This window comes from Mobula birostris, chromosome 3 (genome assembly GCF_030028105.1).
Source record: "Mobula birostris isolate sMobBir1 chromosome 3, sMobBir1.hap1, whole genome shotgun sequence".
In the NCBI taxonomy this organism is placed as follows: domain Eukaryota; kingdom Metazoa; phylum Chordata; class Chondrichthyes; order Myliobatiformes; family Myliobatidae; genus Mobula; species Mobula birostris.
Window position 1 is genome coordinate 135,975,838 of NC_092372.1, and position 23,091 is coordinate 135,998,928.

Below are 23,091 nucleotides of genomic sequence, written 5' to 3' on the forward strand. Positions count from 1 at the left end.
ATCTCAGGATCACACCACAGGTTGGTGTGAAAGCATGTTGTTCTCAATCCTCAGGGACTCCCGTAGAAGTCTTTGCATGATGGGGCTCACACTTCTGAAACTTTTACTCAGGCTATGTACAGCAGCCCCTTTCAGGTTACAGGACTTCTATGCAGAAGAGTGTATGCTGGTTAACATTACAGTAAAACTTCAGTCTCTGTGGGAATGGTCAATTAATTGAAAAGAGAATGTAGACTGCTTTCTTTTGATAAGCAATTCTAAATGTGTTTGCAGTTGAGATTTGTGGAGGTAGTATTTCCAAAATATGTGGCATTGTTAATGACTAGTGTTTTGAGAGATACCTGTGAAGTGCTATTTAAGGTAACTAAATTATAGGAAATGAGATGAGGCAGAAAGAGTAAAAGATAATTTAAATTTTAAAACATTTGTTTTTTGTAGCTGGCATCTTCAGGAAAGAAATAAATATTAAGAGATTCCAAAATACATTTACATTGTGAATTAATAAAATATTAGAAACAATGATCAAAATTACTGAAATTACAAATATTTAGACATTTCTATTACTTGGCAATTTTTACAAAAAAGCATTTAAGGCTGTCTTTGGAAAAACTGGGGGTAAATGGAATCATTGTGGATCCATCATCTAACTTATGAGCTCCATCACTGGCACTGCTATTGTAAGCAGGCTAACTGGCAAATTTATGTGATGAGCAAGCAGATAGTAATCAATGGACATTTTTGGGGATGATGGTTGTCCCACATTACTTTACACAGAACTGTCCCTTTGCCTTATTGGCACACACCAATCCAGCTTAATTTATAATAATACAAAAAAGGGTTAAGCACATAGCTGAAAAATTGGGATTGAATGACATTCACTGCTTCCTGCTCCAAATATTCCCCACATCTATTCATTTACTAACTATACTTTGTACTGAACAGTGAGAGATTTGCAATTGTAACTAAGAACAAATCAAGAAAATAAGAAAACTAAAAGACAAAGAAAACTTCTAGTCCTGTAACTCTGAATACATTGTAAAGTGAGCCAGTTTACACTGGCTCACCAGACAACTGCAATAACATTTAACTTAGTAACAATAGAGCCTACCATGTATGGTCTTTCTTAGATTTTGAGTGAAATAATAAATAAATAGTAATTTTGAAACTTTGCCAAGCATAAATGCTGGAAAATAAACAATTACGTTGACTGGCAACAAATTATATCTCAGCTACAGTTAATAGTAAAGGAAATACCAAAGCAATTACATTCCTGGAATCCAATTTGAATTTTACACGCAAAGGGTAACATGCAAACTTTGAACATGAACAGAGAAATTGAGAACTCTGATAACAGAACTGCTTATTTTTGAGATCCTTACACATTTTAGAAAAAGGAAAACATACCTGGTGAAATCCTAGATAGTCCTGAATGGTAGAAGATGTATAAAAAATTAAGCCTTCAGCTGTTACTACCAGCACAAATCCATTGAGAGCCTGCAAAGTTAAAGAATAAGGCCAGTCATTGTTGAGTAAGGCCAATTATAAGATCAAACATTTTCTACAATAAGGTAAATAGTACCTTATAAGATGGCTGTACTACTTTCAAACTGGAGGCAGCTCATAGATTCAAAGTAGCCTATGTACAGAAACAGTCCCTATAGTCTCACCTCTTGTCCCCTCAAGAGCTTTCCACTATTTGCAAGGCACAAGTGATGGAATATATTCCATCTGCCTGGCTGAGTGTAGTTGCAAGCAGCCCTTCCATTCTAAACATAATACAATTATTTTAAAAAAAGAACTAAAATTGATTGTGGACTTCAGGAAGTGAAAGTCAGGAGAACACACAACAGTACTTATCAAAAAGTCAGCAGTGGAAAGGATAAGCAGCTTCAACTTCATGAGCATCAACATCTCAGAGAATATATCCTGGGCCCAACACATTGATGCAATCACAAAGAAGGTACAGCGATGGCTATACTTCATTAGGGGTTTGAGGATATTTGGTATGGTCACCACTCTCACAAATTTCTACTGATGCACTGAAGAGCATTATGACTGGCTGCATCATTGCCTGGAATAGCAGCCCCAATACAGATGGTCGCAAGGGTCCACAGAGGGTGGTAGATTCAGCCAGCTCCATCACAGGCACAGTCCTCTAGACCATCAAGGACACTTTGAAAAGGTGGTGCCTCGAGAAGGCAGTATCCATGGCATCCACCATTAAAGGTCCTCACCATCTGGGATACGCCCTTTGCTAATTACTACCATCAGGGAGGAGATACAGGAGCCTAAAGACCTGCACACAATGTTTAAGAAAAGCTTTTCCCCTCCTGCATCAGATTTCTGAATGATCTATGAACCTTGCTATTCTTCTTTCACACCATTTATTGTGATTATTAGTAATTTTTGAGTCTTATACTATATTGCTTCCACAAATTTCAGGACATATCCATAATAATAAACTTTATTCTGACTCTCTCTACCATAATCTACAAAATGTATGCCAATTGCTTGTCCAGACTATTCCAAAAACACTTTCCAAATTCATAATCTCTACCACCAAGGAGAAGTAGGATACGATAAAGGGGAACACCACACTTTCTGACTCTCTCCCCATTTCTCCCTCCCAACTCTAATCTCTGATTTGGAGACAGGCCCAACAGCAACGAAGCAGTGACAAAAGAGCACCATTAGACGAGCTTCACCAGAATAACTGTAATGGTTCAAGAAGGTGACCTGTCGCCTTCTCAAAGGCTATTAGTGAGAGATAATAAATGATGGATTTGTAAGCAGAGTCCAGATCCCTGGACAAAAATAATTTTTAAAAAGTTTTATGTGATTCATTGCCATACAGATTAGAAAATTTTAGTCTCATTCTTTTATACCATATTAGTAGATTACAGTGAGGCAACAGCTGCCTGCAATGATTAAAGGAAAGGAAATCACCTACGGCAAATGCTTTTTATCCAATCCAGACATTTCCTTGGAAAATGAAAATCATTTTGGGTCTAGCTATAGTCTAGCCATATCAAAGTATCAGTCAAGACCATAGTCTAAGAGCAACATAAAAAAGTCATTTGAAATATCCAAGCTGTTCTCAGCCATAATAAGCTTTCAGCATTCCACAAACTATAGCGAAGAAATTGGGAGGTGGGGGGAGGGGGGAGAGAAAATCGTGAATAATAAGTAGTAAGTCTCTATGTCTCAATGTAATAAAATAATCTACAATTACACTTAGTCAAAGAAACAGAAAATACCAAATGCAATTAGTGGATTTACTTTAAAAAAAAACTCTGGATGAAGGAAAGCACTTAAGTAACAAAAATATAACATGAAATCTATTTTGATAAAGTCTTTATTTGGCTCATGTACATCAAAACATACAATGAAATGCTTTAACCTTGGACTAATTTTACGAAACAATTTTAAATCACAGTTCCAAGAGGAAAATCTAATTCTTAGATATTTCATTAATAAAACACTGAGTAGACGATTCTTAAAATAACATCACCACCTGTAGTTTTCCCTCTGAGTCGCACACATGACCTGACTTGGTAATACAGTGTCATTCCTACGTTGTCATTTGGTCCGGATCCTGCATCCTGCAATATCCTACCTATAACCAAGAGAACTATGCCAACATCCTCTGAACGATAATTGGGATTTGATATTGAAGTTTGTAAATAAATGCAACAACGCTATTTAAATATCAAAAGGTGTATACAGTAAATAAAATTAAAATTATTACTTTGCTGATCAGCAATATTCCAAATTTTTGTATTGTAATCCTAATGCTGAGCAACACAGCACAGCCACACGTTACAATGACAGACTTTAATGAAACAATTTTAAACTAATAGTTCTGTGCTAGTCTGTAAAATAATGTGCAAAATGTCAAACAATGTAGGCTAGACACATCGCTTGTAAACTATGTAATTCAGACATCCCACCTCTCCCGGAAGTTCCGGGAGCCTCCCGCATATGAATAGTGGTTCCCTGATGCCCGCAAATTATATACAATATCACAGAAATCAATTTTTTTGAGAGCGAGCAAGAGAAAGCAAGTGAGAGAGCGAGAGAGAAAGCGAGAGAGAGAGAAAGCAAGTGAGAGAGAGAGAAAGCGAGAGAGAGAAAGCAAGCGAGAGAGCGAAAGAGACAGAACGCACGAACGAGAGAGAGAGAGCGTGCCATGGCAGAGTGTTCCAAAAAAAAAGAAAATATAAAACGTACGTCACCCCAGACTACACTAAAGTGTACCCCTGCCTAATAGGGGTCAAAAATAATGACAGTGTTGCTCGCTGCACTGTTTGCAACAGGGACTTTTCTATTGCCCATGGTGGGTTAAAATGTAAAAGACGTGTGGAGGTGAGTTTAACAGGTGTCATTCGTTCATTAGCGTAGCTAACATTATTTAAACCAGCTGGCTAGCTGCTCAGGAGCTACTCTATTGCAGACATACCACCTCCCCGGGAAGTCTCCCGCAAATTGATGGTGCTACCTCCCTGAAATGAGTTTTTGCAGGGTGGGATGTCTGGTAATTTAGACTTCTATCTTAACTGAAGATGACCAAGTTAACTGATGAGAGCGGAAAGGACAAAGCAATTTTACAATAGAAAGCTATCAAAAAATAATTTAAAAAAGAAAATTAAAGAAACGCACAAGAAATTCTCAAAGGAAGGTGACATTGAGTGCTGAAAAATACATAGCTAGCAAAAACCGAACTTGCTGGAAATACTTACAAGAAGAGTGCAGTCTCTAATGAGAGTTAATATCTCAGGTCACCAGGAAGCTTTTTGATCCGAAATAGTAACTCCCTTTCCTCAGTGAAGTGTTTCTAGCATTTTCTATATTTATTTAAAATTTCCAGGATCAGATATTTATTTTTTAATGTTCAATATATTATAACTATAATGAGTACAATCCATTACAGTTTTGAAATATCTGACTGACAGAAATATTTTCAAAATCTTTTGACAGCAGAAAGCTTAATGACAATCATCGTGAGAAAGCAGAGCTAATGAAGGTAGTAATAGGAGTAGTGTATAACAACTATTGTTATAACAGTTACAAAAGAGTATAACATATTGGGCTGGAGTAGGTGTAAACAGAAGGAGATAAAATTTAACTGAAATTAGCAGAACAAAGACAAATGTTTGTTATCAGGGTTAAATCATTGATAATTACATCAGATTTTTTGTATTAAACCATGGACATATGAACATCCTACAGTTGCAAGCCTTTTCATGTTCCAGCATGATAAATGCTACACCATCATTACAAATGCAAAATCTGGACTGAAACTTGTACAAAGAAGTAGTCATCAAATAGAATCGGCTTCTTTAGAGATAACAGAAACATCCAAGAAGCAAGAAATTAAATAATTTTACCTCAGAAAATAATGGCCTAGATTTTAGGAAAAAATGTATTTAGATCTCTGAATAAAAGTACCACACAGTATTTAAGATCGTTGACAACACAGCTGTCATTGTCTAAATCAAAGGTGATGACAAATCAGCACATAGGAGGGAGACTGAAAATCTGTCTGAACAATGCTATAACAACAATCTCTTACTCAATGTCCCCAAAACCAAAGTGCTGATTATTGACTTCAGGAGGATAAAAGAAGAGGTCCATGAGCCAGTCTTCATCAGGTGACCAGAGAATTAACAACTTTAAATTCCTCTGTGTTATCATTTCAGTGGATCAGTCCTGGATCTAGCGCGTAAGTGCCATTACCAAGAAGGCATGGCAGCTCCTCTACTTTCTTAGAAGATTGCCAAGATTTGGCATGTCACCTAAAACTCTGACAAACATCTATAGATGCACAGTGGCATAACAGGCTGGTATAGAAACACCAATATCCTTGAACGGAAGAGCCTACAAAATGTACTGGAGACAGCTCAGTCCATCATGGATAAAGCCATTCCCACTACTGAGCAATGACTAGAGACTGTGCGCCCAGCAATTGCATAATTGATTTTTCATGCAACTGCCAGGATGTAAAAGGCAATTAAATTGTCTACAAACATTAATGTTTCATTTAATTTCATTACAGGAAACCCAATAAATTCACAACAGAGTTCCGGCACATAGTAACAAATCCATATTTTTAACAGGTGACTTATTTTATTGGAATATGGCTCATTTATTCAGGGTCGTAAAAGGCTATATGTTAAGATATTTATTTTATGAGTTGCTTAGGCCTGATATAAACAGATTTAAAGGAAATTTAAAAAATATAACCACAAAAGGATATAATTAGGATGTTGTTTGCTGAGTGATAATTGTCAATCAGTAAAATAATGAAGATTATTTGTAACGTTGCAATTTATGCCTGTCAATTTGATGCCACTCTAAACCATAAATTCAAAGGCTGAAATTGCTTATCAATATTAACAATGGGAGATTCTGAAATTGTGACATATATTTCATGTCAGCAATATGGCAATGCTAGATATTTCAATTGGGTAACTAATTGGGTCAACACTGAGCATATGTGTCAAACAGCAATATTGCAGATAAATGATACAAGAAGGAGATACAGAAGCCTGAAGGTACACACTCAGCGATTCAGGAACTACTTCTTCCTCTCTGCCACCCAATTTCTAAATGGACATTGAACCCATGAACACTTCTTCACTACTTTTTTCATTTTTTTTGCATGACTTACTTTAACTTGACTATTTAATACACATATACATAGTTACTGCAATTCTGTTTTTTTTTCCCCTCGGTATTTACCATGTATTTCATTGTACTGTTGCCGTTAAGAAATTTCATGACATTCTTTATGCCAGCGATATTAAAGCTGATTCTGAACTGATAACATTATTTAGGACATTCAATCAGATTATCATTACATAACATAAAACCATTAGACATTGTTCAGTGAGCTCATCAGCAGCTAATAAAGCTTTTAATAGACTTTTTATTAAAAATGAGAAAGGAAATGAGAAAAAAATTTGGTAGAAGGGAAGAAGAGAGTGAGCAAAAGAAAGAATTTGAATTGGTTTGCTATTGTCAAGTATACTAAGGTACAGTGAAAAACTTACTATTCATATAGGTTCTTTCAATACACAGTGCATTAAGGCAGTACAATTTAAAACAATAATAGAATATGGAATAAAGTGTAACAGCTACAGAGAAACTGCAATGCAGGTACACAGTAAAGCATAAGAACACAACGAGATAGATTATGAATCAAGAGTCCATCTTACTGTCTAAAGAACCATTCAATAGTAGCGAAATAGTGGGGTAGAAATTGTGCCTGATGGTACATGCTTTCAGGCTTTTATATCTTCAGCCCAATCTGAGAGGAGAGAAGAGAGAATGTCTGGGGTGAGTAGTGTCTTTGATTATACTGGCTGCTTTACTGAGGCAGCAGGAAGTATAGACGGAGTCCATCCAGGGGAGGCTGGATTTCATGATGTGCTGAGCTGTGTCCAAAACTTTGCAGTTTCTTGGCATTTATGTGGTTGGACCAGGACAGGTTATTGGGGATGTTGGCTCCTGGTGACAGACCCTCCAAATAAGGATTGAGGATGATCTGCCCTGAAACATGTCCAAGAGCGTGCAGCTGTGATAGCATTAAGTACAGTGAGGGACTTTTAGTCATCTTTGATGTCTCTAACATTCAAAGACAATCAAAAAGAGAAAAAAAGTGAATTAATATACAATTTATTTTAAGTGAAAGTGCTTAACTGTACATAAATCACATACACATAATGAGTATAATAATAATAGTAAGCAAAAGGTCGAGAACTGGCTGGAAAGTGATGGTGGGGTCCAGAGTGTATTGATGCAGCAGGGCCTGGGTCTTAGAGTGAGGAACAACCTAATGTTTGGACAATTTAATGCCAGGCCAGATGGATTGAAAAGGCAAGGTGTCAGGGCTGGAGGAAGAGTTGGGCAAGTTCTGCTTGCTGCTCCATGACATCTGTTCGGCTCCTTGCCTCTAATAAGTCTGAAGCTGTGGGCCTGCTCCAGGCTTCGTGTCTGTGAACTATGCCACATTTCGTTCTGCTGTGTGATGATCTGAGGCTGAGGCTGTGGACCTGGTCCAGCTGCCCCGGGTTTCATGTCGACGAGTTCCGCGATGTTTTGCTTTGCTGCACGATGAACTGAGGCTGAGGCTGTGAGCTACTCCGGATGTTTTGGGCTTCGTGTCTATGGACTTACTTTCATTCTGAATGCTGTTGCTATTGTTTGCTTTTACTGTTGGCATGATTTGCATTTTTTTTCCTTTCTCTGTGCATTAGGGGTCTGTTGGTCTTTTAATGTGTTCTTTTGGGTTTCTTGTTTTTGTGGCTGCCTGCAAGGAGACGAATCTCAAGGTTCTATTATACATACTTTGATAATGAATGTGCTTTGAACTTTGATCAATAAAGGAACTTACTTTCTCCTTCTTCGATATTTACTGCCCAAAAAATCCTACAAAGACATCGTGACTCTTGTTACAAGTCTGACGGAAAATTCCCCTGCGTAACTGGTGGAAATCCTAGCAACGTGGAGCTATCCTGTCAATTCAATAATGGTGCATTTTAGCAGATGTGGAACCACCTGTTCTTCAAAAAACTTGGTGTTTCTGGATTTGACAACATGTAACTAGATAGGTAGATACTTTACTGATCTCAAAAGGAAATTATAGTGTCACAGGCGCATTAGAAGTGCACATATATACACATATTAGAAGACAGGTAAGAAAGAATCAAAATTAAATTGCTTAAACAGTCTAACAGGAGGGGATCATCAAATCCCCCGCTATAGTTTGACTCATTATAGAGTCTAATGGCTAAGAGTAAGAATGACCTCATATATCGCTCTTTGGTGCAGCACAGTTGCCTTAGCTAGTTGGTGGTGGTTAAATTTGGAACTAGTAACTTAAGTGTAGAAAGCAGAATTAACAGTGTTAAGGCACAGGGTTGCTGTTACTCACATAACACCAACTAATGTGCTGTAGAAGCACAAAGTGTTTTAATTCATAAATAGTATTCATGGTACAAACAGCAAACAGGCAGGTAAACCTTAGATGTCTGAATGCTCTGAGTGCTACGTGTTTTTTTTTATTCTTTCACCTGAGGTGATTCTAAATAGAGTTAATTATCAATTGGGAAATATTTCAGAGCTCAGTTTTCATCAGTCACACAGCACAGAAACAGCCGCTTCATCCTAATTAGACCATACTAGCTAAATGCCCGTGCAAGCTCAGCTTATTTGTCCATATTTGTCCAATATTCTTTTAAACTTGTCACATCCTTAAGTCTGTCCAAGGTATCTACTATGACACTGCATCATTACAAGAGGTTAATAAAGAACAGATCCACTTAATGCAACATGTTGCTACTGCCCAGGTTCTGTGCCTTTACAACCAAAGGGCCAATTTTTAATGGTCTTTTCAATAATTTTAATGAATTAGTTCTAAAAATTATTCTATCAATTAATGACAAAATTTGCTTTTAAATCAAAAGCAGTTATTTTAATTTCTTACAAGGATATTTACATTACTTTCCCATAATACTTATAGTTTATTTCAGAAATAATGCTCAAAACTCAAAATCCTTCTTCAGTTATTCCATAAAGCCATAGAAAAGTATAGCAAAGCCCTTTGGCCCACCTAGTCTGTACCGAACCATTTAAACTGCCTAGTTCCTTTGACCAGCACCGGGACCATAGCCCTCCATACCCCAACCATCCATGTACCTATCCAAACTTCTCTTAAATGTTGAAATCGAGCTCACATGTGCCACTTGTGCTGGCAGCTTGTTCCACACTCTCATGACTTTCTGTGTGAAGAAGTTTCCCCTCTTGCTGCCCTTAAACTTTTCAACTTTCACTCTTAACCCATGACCTCGAGCTGAAGTCCCATCCAACCTCAGATAAAATATATGCAGAATAAAATGCAGTCAAATATAACAGGGTACATTTTGTCCATTTTCTAGTTATCAAGCAAACTCAACAAAATCATTAGTTTCACCACAGTTTATCCTACTGCTGTGTACATACATCTATTGATGCTTCTGGACACATCTTCAGTGATGTTCCTGGAATCATCGGGCGTTTCGGGTCTTTCAACATCATACAACTTCCTCCAGGTGACCCAGCCGGGGCTGATCAGACCCCAGGTTGTGTCCAGATGGCTAGCTACTTATGACTCCACGGCTCCCCTCTTTTGAGCCACAGCCATCTTGAGGCCCTCTCTGCCACATCGGTGGTACTGCAGATGGCTCTCCTCTCCCTCTCTCCCTCGATGCCCAAAATGCTGAAGGCTGTAACTAAAGAATGGGCTACGAATCTCCTACAACCAACCTCCACTGGGAGACACCTCGCTCTCCATCCAGCCTGCTGACAGTTGCTGACCAGTCCTGCGTACTTGGAGAGTTTCCTTTCAAAGGCCTCTTCCAAGCTATCTTCCCATAGGACTGTCAACTCCAGCAGCACCACTTGCTTAGTCGACTCAGACACTAGGACAATGTCTGGTCGCAGGGTGGTGGCTGCGATATGGCTGGGAACTTCAGCTGCCTTTCAAGGTCCACCAACAGCTGCCAGTCCCTTGCAGAGGTCAGAATGCCTGCAGATGTTCTTTTGGCAGGTATTGGCTGCTCCCCAGCTCTGACAAAAGCAACGGTCTGCTTGGAGGGTCGGGGCCGCTTCGCCCACTCAACTCCTGCGCTGACGGCTTCAGCGATGGTCTTCAGGACCTGATCATGCCTCCACCTGTACCGTCCCTCACCAAGTGCCCTTGCACAGCCGCTGAGGATGTGCTCGGGTTCCTCGCTTGGAGCACAGTGGGCACACAGATGACTCTGCCTTGCCCCATGTGTGCAGGTTTGATGGGCTTGGAAGCACATCGTACACTTCCTGGATGAGAAATTGGATGTGGTGTCCAATACCCTTTAAGTATAAAGGGTATTGCATGAACACAGAGGTAGCACCGCAGATTAGCAATAGCTGGAAAATGTTTGCAGCTTTCGTCTATTGAAGTAAACAATTTTATATCAAGAATTTATCAGTACTTTGCTATTGTTTAAGTTTATTTTATTATAATTATGAAATCAAATTAGTACATAACCACATGATGAGCAAAATAATTTGGTTAAAATGCAAACATACAACCTCAGTACTTTGAGAAAATTAAGTAACCATTTTAGAAGCAAAGAAAAAAATGACAAATTTGTTCTGTGCTGTCATACAGGTTAAACTTCTACAGCAACATTTTGCTTCAGAAACTGTTTAATATATATATATATATATATAACATGTACATTAAATTCAGTTCTCCTAAAAATTCATGTAAGTCAGTTTTCATGGCATTAATGTTTCAAACAATGACACAATTGAATAACTATTAGAAGCTTGTTTGAAAGACTAGAAAATGTTTTGCCTTTCAAAACAGTTGTTGAATGGTAGACTACTGTTTAAGGAAAGACTTCAAGAGGGCCAGACAGACCATTCTGAAAATACTGCGCTGGATAAAAACAATATTGCATCTTGCAAATGACTATATTAGCATAATGTTGCTTTCTTAATGTGGTTTCTTTCATTTTAATTCTTTTTTTGTATATTCTTTTTCAGATTTATTATAGCTTATGTTGTGAATTTTTTTGTTTTGTGACAGCAGCACAGTGTAAGACTTAACAAATTACAAGTTAACAATAAAAAGTCAAATAAATACATAGTACAAAGGCAGTAGTGTTCATGAGTTCATTCAGAAATTTGACGAAGAGGGGAAGAAGCTGTTACTAAAACATCTTCAGGCTTTTGTACCTCTTCCCTGATGGTAGCAAAGGAACAGGGTTATGTCTTGGGTAGTGAGGGCCCTTAATGATGGATGCTGCCTTCTGAAGATATCTTCAATGGTGGGGAGGATTGTATCTGTGATGGAGCTGGCTCTTATTATTCTGTGCGTTGGAGCCTCTATATATACCAGGTAGTGATGCAGCCAGTCAGAATGCTCTCCATGGTACATTTGTAGAAAGTTGCATGAGTCTTTGCTGATGTACCAAGTCTCCTTAAATTCCTAATGAAGCATAGCCACTGGCACACTTTCTTTGTGATTGCATCAATACAATGGGTCCAGAATAGATCCTCTCAGATGCTGACACCCAGGAGCTTGAAGCTGCTCATCTCTTCCACTGCTGACCACTTTACGAGGATTGGAGTAACACACACAAAATGTTGGAGGAAGTCAACAGGTCATACAGCATCTATGGAGAGGATAACATTTCATCAGGATTGTTGAATGGGCCCTAATGTTTACTCCTATCTGCAGATGCTACCTAACCTACTGAGTTCCCCCAACACTTTTTTGTACTCCAGACTCCCAGCATCTGCAAGATCTCTTGTGTTTATGAAGACTGGTGTGTTCTCCCAACTTCCCCCTTCTGAAGTCAACAATCAATTTCATGGTTTGGCTGATGCTGAGTACAAGGCCATTGTTTCAACATCACTCAACCAATTGCTTTGTCTCATTCCTGTATGCCTCCTCATCACCTTCTAATATCCTACCAACAAAATTTATAGATGATGGTTGAGCTGTGCCTAGCCATATATGTAGCCACTGAACTAATATCCAGCTAATGTACACAGGAATCCCTAGATGGAATATTGTTAGTTTTCAACAAATTAAAATATTTACAAAAAGGCTACTTTATAATCAGATTTGTTTTGACTTCCTTCATGATGCACAATAACAGAAGTTAAAACTACCCACATTGGTTGGCATCAAATGTAGTATCTTTACAGAAATGTGGCATAAGCTATCCTTGGGTAAAAAGCTCTATATGATTTTACTTTACTTTTCAGAAAGAACTGTCTGCTATTCACTTTAATTTTTCATTGTGGCAAGAGTCAGTGTGATTTATTCTCATACATTTTTGATTTGTCAGGGCATTAACCTTTGTGGTTATGGATGGTATTAACTGGAAAAATAAACAGCTTTAAAAAATATGTTCTCTGGAACTTTTCTGGAGTTACTTTGAGATCTCTTCAGCTGGATAGTACAGATGACAAAGACTAGAACAGCTCAGTTCACGAATCAGAGCAGTTGAGAAATGTTTTTATTTTAGGTACATCGCATCCGGAGTTTCTCTGGTTAGCGGATGATTTCCCACCACGCCTCTCTGACATAGTGAGGAATCGCATACGAGGCAAGTTACAGCAGTGGTTTGCCATTGCCTTCTGCCGGGTGAGTTTCCAAAAAGATCACCAGCTCGTAGCCCAGCACAGATGGAAAGCGTGCAGGGGAGCCGGCTGACTGGATTCGAACCCAGGACCTTTCGTCCCGACGTCCGACGCTGATGCCACTACGCCACCAGCCGGTCATAATAAAGTTTACACAATTAAAAAGCAATAGCTGTGACAATACTTATGGATTTGAAATTAAGGTATAAAATGCTGGAAGCACTTGGCAGGTCAGGCAGCATCTATGGAAAGAATTAAGGTGTTCCATGTCTGAGAACCTTCATCAACTAATCAGTTTTTCAGACTTTAAATATTAACAAAGTTCCTCTTTCACAGATACTGCCCGACTTCCTGAATGCTTAACCATTTTTTGATTTTAATTTCACATTTCCAGCATGGGCATTTTTTATTTTCTTGAGGATGTCAATCTTACACAGTTGAAGCATAATCCCCCTTCCTTTGTGATATATATTGACCCCTTTTATTGCTAACCTTGCTTTCTAAACACAGCCACCACTTGTAAGATAAAAGACAGATGTAAGTAAACCTCCAGCTAACAGTTTAATTCTTGTTGTAAAGGGAAATCAGTCTTCAATTCTTAAAACGTATACAGAAAGTAGTAATCAGCTTTGAATTAAAATATAGCTTTGCAAATAAGCTCTGTATATTGCTTCTCAAGATGCAGTACAAGACAATGGGTTGTTTAATTTGGGTTCCTGCAAACAGACAAGCAGACTCTGAAGTTGCTTAGTGCAAAGAAGCTTGTAGAACAGATGGATAGTACCATTTAGCACATAAATAACTGATGGGTTTCTAGTATGTAGGGTTCACGTACTCAAGGAAGTTAGATTTATAGTATTCATTGTGAATTGCAAACATTAAACAAAGATCGATGTCTCCCAAAACTGTTTTTAGTCTGTTAAAAGGATATCTATGGATCCTTTCAGAAGAAAAAGGGTATAAATGTAGAGAGCAGTTCAGGCTTACTAGGAATGGAGTAAGGAGCATCAAGACGAAGCCATGAAAGAAATAGAGGGTGAACAAGAATTCATTCTTGTAGCTTCAGTTTCTGCAACAGACAATTTGTTTGTCTGCAACTTGTTGACATGTATTTTAGTTTATAAGAACTGCACGTCTGCTCTTGAAACCCTTTATCACTTAAGTTAAAGAAATCATTTGTGCTTTAGAAATGATTTGTGTTTTAGAAATCTGTGAATTTGGAAATGTTTAGGATAGAAATCCTCTGAGTTTTAAATGTGTTTTAAGAATGTTGTGTGGATTTAAATTCTAACATTGAAAATAAATTAACTGTGTTTTAATCTACTTTGTTAGTTGGAAGCATCTTCTCCTTGGTAGGGACAGGGGACCAACCTCTCAAATAGTGAGGTATTGGCAGCCAAACCTGTCATGGAGAATAAACAGGCAACTAAAATAGTCTTTGAAGACTGGGTAGTTATAGTGTAATCTTCCTTTAGTGACAGCATCCATGACTATTTATATACAATTGGTTTAAAACTTTGTGGTCAGCAACCCAATACCATTACACTTTTAAACTTTGTTGTATATAAGTGGTGATAAATCCCAAACAGGGAATGGAATTAAATAGAAAATTAGGGATGTATGCATTAAGGGTAGAACTCTGATAATCAATCGTTTTCCTCTACATACAACTTAGATGAACCACATTATAGTGCAGTAATTTATGCAAAGCATGTGATAATTCACGGAGAAACTGCTTGAGGAAATGCTATTCTAGACCTGGTATTGTGCAAAGAGAAAGTAGTGTGGAATTCCGTGGGAAATAATGAGAATAAGATAATAAATTTCTTCATTAAGATGGAGAGTGTAAGGTTGATTCTGAGAGTGAGGTCCTGAATCCAAATAAAGAAAGCTCTGATGGGATGTGGTTTGTGTTGTCTGTGCTAGAATGGGGAACATTACTTAAAGGGTTGATAGTTGATAGGTATCGTATAATATTCAAAGAATGTACAGTATATGCAGATTTTAACATTTCCATGCAGTGGGCCAGAGGATTAGGAACAATTTTAAGTTCAGCACAGGAAGAAAAAAAAGATTAAAAGAATGAAGATGGTGTACAAAAACAAACTTGCAGAGCAAAACCAGCAGAACAATTGAAAAGGTGGTGACAAATCAGCATATAGTTGGGAGACTGAAAATCTGGTTGAGTTGTGCCACCACAACAACCTCTTACTCAATGTCAGCAAGACCAAAGAGCTGATTATTGACTTCAGGAGGAGGAACCAGAGGTCCATGAGCCAGTTCTCATCAGAGGATCAGAAATGGAGAAGGTCAGCACTCTTAGTGTTATCATTTTGGAGGAGCTGTCACAGGCCCAGCATGCAAGTGCAATTATGAAGAAAGCATGGCAGTGCCTAAACTTCCTTAGGATTTTGCGCAGATTCGGTGTTTTTGGCAGATTTATTGCTTATTTATTTAATATTAATATTATTTCTTTTTCTATTTCCACAGTTTGTCATCTTTTGTGCACTGGTTGAATGTCCAAGTTTGTGCAATTTTTCATTGATTCTATTATGGTTATTATTCTATTGTGGATTTGTTGAGTATAGCTGCAAGAAAATTAATCTCAGGGTTGTATATGGTGACATATGTACTTTGATAATAAATTTACTTTGAACTTTGAAACACGCACAGTGGATTCTAGTTAATTGGGACACATTGGATGAGTACATTTTGGCCCAATTAACTGACTGCCCCAATTAGCCAAAGTTTCATGGAAATAGTTAAAAAGGTATAAAAAGACAAACTACCATTTAACGAGAAACAAATTTTGTATTTAAATCAACCACAGAATAAATTAGAACACTATCACTACTACTACCACCATACTATAAACTTCTATTTTAGTTCCTAATAGTTATCGGCAGGGGAATTAATCCTGTGTATGTTGCTGTGTTCTTTTAATTGACTGTAAATGAACAAAATCAGTGCAGACACCTCCTGTAGATAATGATCTGCCTTCATACAATGCTTTTGAAGATTGCATCCTCCAAATCTTCATTTTAATTTTAACATTCAAGATGACGTTAAAATACCTGCAAATTCATCATTTCACTTTCACTCCCAGTTGTTTCTGGCCTCTCCAAGGCTGAATGCTTGAAACCACAGTGAACAAAACAGTTCTAAGTTGTCTTACTGCATACTTCTCATCAGTTACAAAAATCACTGTGTTTTGAACACAAACACTGATATCTGCAGCTACTTAAAAGCTGTTTGCTCTAAGCACGGTGTAGTATCTAATGGCCACACAATTGCATGCGTTTGACCTTAGAAACTGTTCAGCAACAGTCTCCCGTCCCAACTAAGTGGCATAGTATCCCAAATAAACAAAGGGAATTTTGGCTTTTTTTTTGATAAGTTTTGTTCTTTAGGAGTAGTCCTATATAAGTGGCTGCCACAATTAACTAATGGATCAATTAACTGGAATCCACTGTATTTGGGTTCCACCTTCACTAATAAGAAAACAAATGACTTTGTCAGATATGTTGGGGGACCTAGATTCCAGCAAGAGGGAGAAGCTGATGGAAATCAGTATTAATAAAAAATGGAGTAGGGAACTTACTGGGACCAAAGGCTTACAGATCCTTCACGTCAGAAAATCTACTTGCCAAAGTGCTAAAAAGTAGTGGTGCTTCAAAATGAATTCATGGGTGGTCATCTTCCAGAATTCTTTTAACACTGGAGCAATTACTACAGATTGGAAGATGGCAAATAGAACCCCACTAATTAAAATAGAACAGAGAGAGTAAGAAGGAATGATCGACTAGTAAACCTAACATATAGAGTGAAGAAACTGCTAGAAGCCATAATTAAAAATTTAACAACAGAACAACTGGAAAGCAAAACAAAACTGGACAAAGTCAGTATAGGCTCATCAAAGGAAAATTATGCTTAACAAATATTTTGAAGTTTTCTTTGAGGATGCAAACAATAGAGTGGATAAGGTAGAACCAGGGGATGTGATTCCTATGGGCTTTCAGAAACTTTTGATAAAGTCCTTCATAAAAGTTTGGTGTACAAAATTGAAGCACATGGGATTGCAGCAAATGTTGAGGCAGAGACTGAGAACTGACAGACAAAAAAAAAGTAAGAATAATTATTTTTTCTGGGTAGCAGGCAGCACCTACTGGATTTCAGGAGGGATCTTGGATCCCAATTTTTCACAATATATACCAAACGTAACATCAAGTTTTCAGATGACACATAGCTACAGAGCAAATGCAAGTTCTTTAAAATATTAACTAAAACTCTTGTCTTTTTCATATTTCTAATTAGCTTTATTTCAATACATCCTTGTGCAGTTGGATCCTCTAATTCCTCACTTGCAACCTCCAGTCAGTTCGGGATTGGCAATATCTCCTCCACGACCTCCATATGCACAGATGCACCATAAGGCTGTGTGCTTAACCCCCTGCTCTGTTGACTTCACAGTCATAACTGTGCGGCTAAACACAGCTCCAATGTCATATTTAAGTTTGCTGATGACACCACTGTCATTGACTGAATCAAAGATGCTGACGAGTCAGCATATAAGAGGGAGATTGCAAATCTGGGTGAGTGATGCCACAACAACCTCTCCCTCATTGTCAGCAACACCAAGAAGCTGATTTTTGATATCAGGAGGAAAAACTCAGAGGTCCATGAGCCAGTCCTCATCAGAGGTGGAGAGGGTCAGCGACTTTAAAATCTTCAGTGTTATCATTTTGGAGGGCCAATCCTGAGCCCAGCCAATGTGTACAATTACAAAGAAAGCATGGCAGTGCCTCTATTTCCTTAAGACTTTGTAAAGATTCGGCAAGATATCTAAAACTCTGACAAAATTTTATACATCTGTGTTGGAGAGTATATGGACTGGCTGCATCACAGCCTCCTATGGAAACACCAATGGCCTTGAACAGAAAATGCTAGAAAAAGTAGCTGGTAAGGCCCAGTTCATCACAGGTAAAGCCCTCCCCAGCATTGAGCACATCTACATGAAGTGTTGTTGTAGGAAAGCAGCATCCATCATCAGGGATCCCCGTTAACCCAGGTCATGATCTCTTTTCACTGTTGCCATCAGGAAGAAGGTACAGAAGCCTCAGGACACACAGCACCAGGTTCAGGAACAGTTATTACCCCTGAATCATCAGGCTCTTGAACCAGAGGGGATAACTTCACTGAACTTCACTTTCACCATCATTAAAAAATTCCTACAACTAATGGACTCACTTTCAAGGACTCTTCATCTCATGTCCTCGATATTTATTGCATATTTATTTATTATTATTTCTTTCTTTTTGTATTTGTAGATTGTTGTCTTTTGCACAGTGGTTGAACACCCAAGTTGGTGTGATCTTTCACTGATTCTATAATGATCACTATTTTGTTATGGATTTATTGAGTATGCCAATGAGAAATGAATCTCAAGGTTTCTTATGGTGACAGATAAGTACTTTGATAATAAATTTTGATCTTTGATATGCTGATTTTACCTTATTAACCTTTAAATCATTCGTCATCTTAAACATTTCCGTACAATTTTCTAACCTGCCACCCACTTTGCTGCCTCACATTTTCTTCTTTATTTGATAGCACTTTGAACTTCTTTAAATACCACTGATGATGAGTTTCCCTTTAGAATTTGTCTTTCTTTTCAGAATATATGTATTTTGTGCTTTCAGGAAGATCTATTTAATTGTTTGCAGTGTATTTTGGAAGACTAATTCCTTAACCTAATTTGCCCGATCACTTGATCTGGTTGAGCATTCAGGTCCTCATGTTTCCCCCTATTTAAATTCAAACTATTAGCCTTGGACACACTCCTTCTCAAACGGAATGTAAAATTCAATTGCACATGAGTGCTGCTATCACGCTGTGGTTATTAATTAAACCTAACTCAGTGCACAATGCACAGATCTAGTTTGGCTTCTTTATTTCATTTAGTTATGCAAAGATAGCTAGGAGTTCAGAAGATTCAATAGAATTAATTATTTTATTTGTAGGTAAAGAATTAAGTGTAATAGACTTTGAAAGTTGACTATTCAATTGTTGTTTATTACACAGAGTAGATTGATATAAATATTAACTCACAACACAAACAATTACTGTAGTTAATACAACATGCACTTTTAAAATGCTCTTTACTGGTAGGTTTATATTCACATTAAATCAGCTGCAATTTTGGATACATCCCACATTCAATTTAACTGTGGCCAAGAAGTAAATGCCATGTTCCAGAACCTGCATGAATGATCCACATCTAATCACAATCAGGTTTATTATCACTGACGTTATGTCATGAAATTTGTTTTGCAGCCGCAGTAGCAGTGCAATACGCAAAAAATAACCATGAGTTACAATAAGAACTTTGTACTTATTAAGTAAACAGTGCAAAAAGAGAGCAGAAATAGTGGACCGTTCGGATGATAAAGAGTAATCTTAAACCAATTCTTTACAACTTATAATAAAATCCTTTAATTCAAAAATTGCTTTCAATAACTAAATCACATTATTATTGTTTGATATCTAATAACTTGTCTAACATTCAAGATCTTGCAACAATATTTTCTGATCTTTAAATGTTAATATAATTTTCTGCTCAACTGCTCAATAACATTAACTGAACTGCATTTGTCAATTCCATGTCAGTGAGCAATTTGGTAACTGCTACTGGTACACTGAGAAGATAATTATTCTGACGGGAAGAGGAGTTGGAAGAGATTGAGCACAAGCATGAACACTCAGCAACGTCAATGGCTGCAATTTCCTGTCACAAAAAAAATGAATCAAAATTACTAAGAAGATGGATAAACAAAGTAATACATTCAAGTTGTTATGAAAGGACAACTATAATATTGCCATGTGTATAAACGCAGTAACTGACAGAATTCTTGAAGCAAATGTTGTAACCTGTGCCTATAAATTCTAGTGCAGCTCAGAGAATGATCTAGCTCTTTCCATCAGTGAACTTGGTTAGGGATCAGCAAAAAGGATCTGATGGGGGAGTGTGGAGTAGAATTAAAATAACAAGTCCAGTCAAACTAACAGAGGAGTGGTCTTAGGACCGGATTCAACAGAAAACACAGGGAAAATTGGGGAAATGCAACTCTAACAACCACAAGGTTGAAGTTGGCCAATGTCTCTTGCAATGTCCACCTCCTCCCCCCTCACCATTCCACAACCCCTCTCCACCTGGCCCAAGGTGTTCTCCTAAGCTTTTCCTTCACTGATTCCTCACTACAATTCACCTTGTCACCTTCTTTGCAACCATGCTTCCCCTGATAATTGGTTCCCCAGCAGCGTTCCCTTTCACGTTACTTCCAAAGCAAAAGTCTCTGTTCATCAATCAAATGCTCAGCTCCAGTGCTAATCAACCTTCCTGCCGTGCACTTGGTTGCCTCTGTGTTTCCTCCTTCTCCCTCCCCACCTATTTCCCCTCCACAATCTTGCTCCATTATTTCCACTGCACAACACCACAGGAGCTCAGGCAGGAAAGGTTTCTGTGCTTGTCTGTGTATCTCATACCTCAGGACCAACAGAATCTAGCGTGTCATCTGAAAATGTCATGAGTCTCTCACGGAGCACTGCTTTAACATACATTTACAGTAATTTTCTATTCCAAAATGCCCCTATAGTTCAGATGACACTAAGTTTCTGTTCTCAAGATGAAAATTCAGCTGCTTGTACGCAGTTAGGAAACAATTTGATGATAGCAACGGGAAAGAGGATGATTGTTTCAATATTAATCAGAAGAGCCATAACCTTACATTAACCTTTTGAGTTCACTCAACATTCAAGTTTCCTGAGGAACATCAACAAATCAGGAGCAGGTCTGATATAATGTCATCTGGTTAGAGGACAGAAACAGAGCACGGGCTGAATTACGAAGCAAAAATGATCTAAACTAGAAATACATTTTCCTCTACACACATACAAAAACCCCAGAAAACTGAATTGGGGATTCAGTAAAATGGATTTGCAGTTTACAAGTGATCACATGGATTTAAAAAATAGGCTGGTTGCCCATTGTGCTTAATCTGCCATCCAATAAGATATTAAGTGATCTTCTACATCAGTGTTACTATCCTGCACTAATCCCACATCCCTAATATTTATCTGCCTCAAATATATCCATCCATTAAACTCCACAAGAACAGAATTGCTAAAATTCACTATTCTCTAGGAAATGCAACTTCTTTTCACCCCTCTCCTAAATAGCCAACCCTTTTAACTAGTCGTGTGATTTCTAATTCTAAGCATTCCAGCCAGGAGAAACATCCATCCTGGCAAGTCCCTAACAACATGGTACCTTTTCATGAGATCACTATAGCAGAGTACAGGCTCAGTCTAATTAATCTGCCCTCATCACCCACCCCAGAAACCAACAACCCACTGAACCTTTGCCTTACTCTCTCTCTCACACACAAATAAATTATTTCTTAGGGAGATCAGAATTGTACAAAGTATTTCTGAAACTGTCTCAACAGGCCCCATATAACTGGAGTAAGGCAACTCTATGCATACACAAATCACAAAGAGGAGAACATACCATTTATAGTAACACACATAAAAAGGCTGGAGGAACTCAGAAGGTCGGGTTGCATCTACAGAAATGAATTAACATTTGTCATTGTGGGCCGAGACCCTTCATAAGGACTGGAAAAGAAGGGGTAATATACCATATTAAGAAGGTCCGGGGGGCGGGGGGGGAGGAGGACAAGCTACAAGGTGATAAGTGAAGCCAGGTGTGTGAGGGAGGAGGGATGAAGTAAGAAGCTGAGAGTTGATCATTGGAAAAGGCAAAAGGCTGAGGAAGAAGAAATCTAATAAGAATGGAGAGTGGACCATGGGACAAAGTTGCACCGGGGAAGGTGACAGGCAGGTGAGGAGAAGAGATAAGAGGCCAGAGTGGGAATAGAAGGAAGGAAGGAAGGAAGGGAGGAGAGGAGGAAAATAACCAGAAGGAGAAATCGATAGTTCATACCATCAGGTTCCAGGCTACCTAGATGGAATATGAGGTGTTACTCCTCCAACCTGAGAGTATCTCGTCGTGGCAAAAGAGGAGGCCAAGGACCACATGTCAGAACAAAAAAGGGGATAGGAATTAAAATGACTGGCCACTGGGAAATTCCACTTTTAGCGGATGGAGCAGAGGTCCTCAACAAAACTGTCCCCCGATTTACGTCAGGTCTCACCAAAATAGAGGAGGCTGCATCAGGAGCACTGTACACAACAGATGACCCAAACAGACTCGCAGATGAAGCATTGCCTCAGCTGGAAGGATGCTTGGGGCCCCTGAATGGAGATGGAGGTGTATGGACAGGTATAGCACTTAGGCTGCTTGCAGGGATAAGTGCCAAGAGGGAGATTATTGGGGAAGGACGAATGGACAAGGGGATAGGTGCCAGGTGGGAGATTTATAATGCTGTGATAAATTTAAGGCTCCGGCTTGTAAATTCCAAGGAATATTTACACTAAAAACATGCCAACCGATCAGCTTTTCCAACAAGAAAGTGTCTAACCACCTACCCTGACAGTCAATAGCAATTCCACTACCAAATTCCCTCAAGTAGTTTTCTATTAACATGACTCTCAACTGGACCAACAACACAAGACACTTATGGGTGTAAGGCTGCATATCCTTCCGCAAGTAAGGCAGAAGTCAGGAGTGTGGCAAATACTCTCCACTTGTCTGCATGAGTTCAGGCCAACAATGCTGCAGCAGCTCAACAATATGTAGGACAGAGAACGGACTTGATTTTCCTCCCATTAATCAACCTAACAATTCATTCTGTCTACTGCCTGTGGAACACGCCTGCAGTAATATAGTAATATACCAAACATACACCGATATTGCCCCCCCCACCTGCAGTCTCTACTATCAAGCTGCCCTGC

At 38.4% G+C, this 23,091-nt stretch overlaps 1 protein-coding gene across 1 annotated transcript in view; it reads right to left on the bottom strand.

Moving 5' to 3' along the window:
- The window catches only part of LOC140195290 (aryl hydrocarbon receptor-like), a 219,428-nt gene that overhangs the window by 66,436 nt on the left and 129,901 nt on the right, over positions 1–23,091 (bottom strand). The window contains exon 4 of the mRNA XM_072253377.1: positions 1,405–1,494. Coding sequence (XP_072109478.1) covers positions 1,405–1,494 — 90 coding nt within the window. The remainder of the gene's footprint in view (positions 1–1,404; positions 1,495–23,091) is intronic.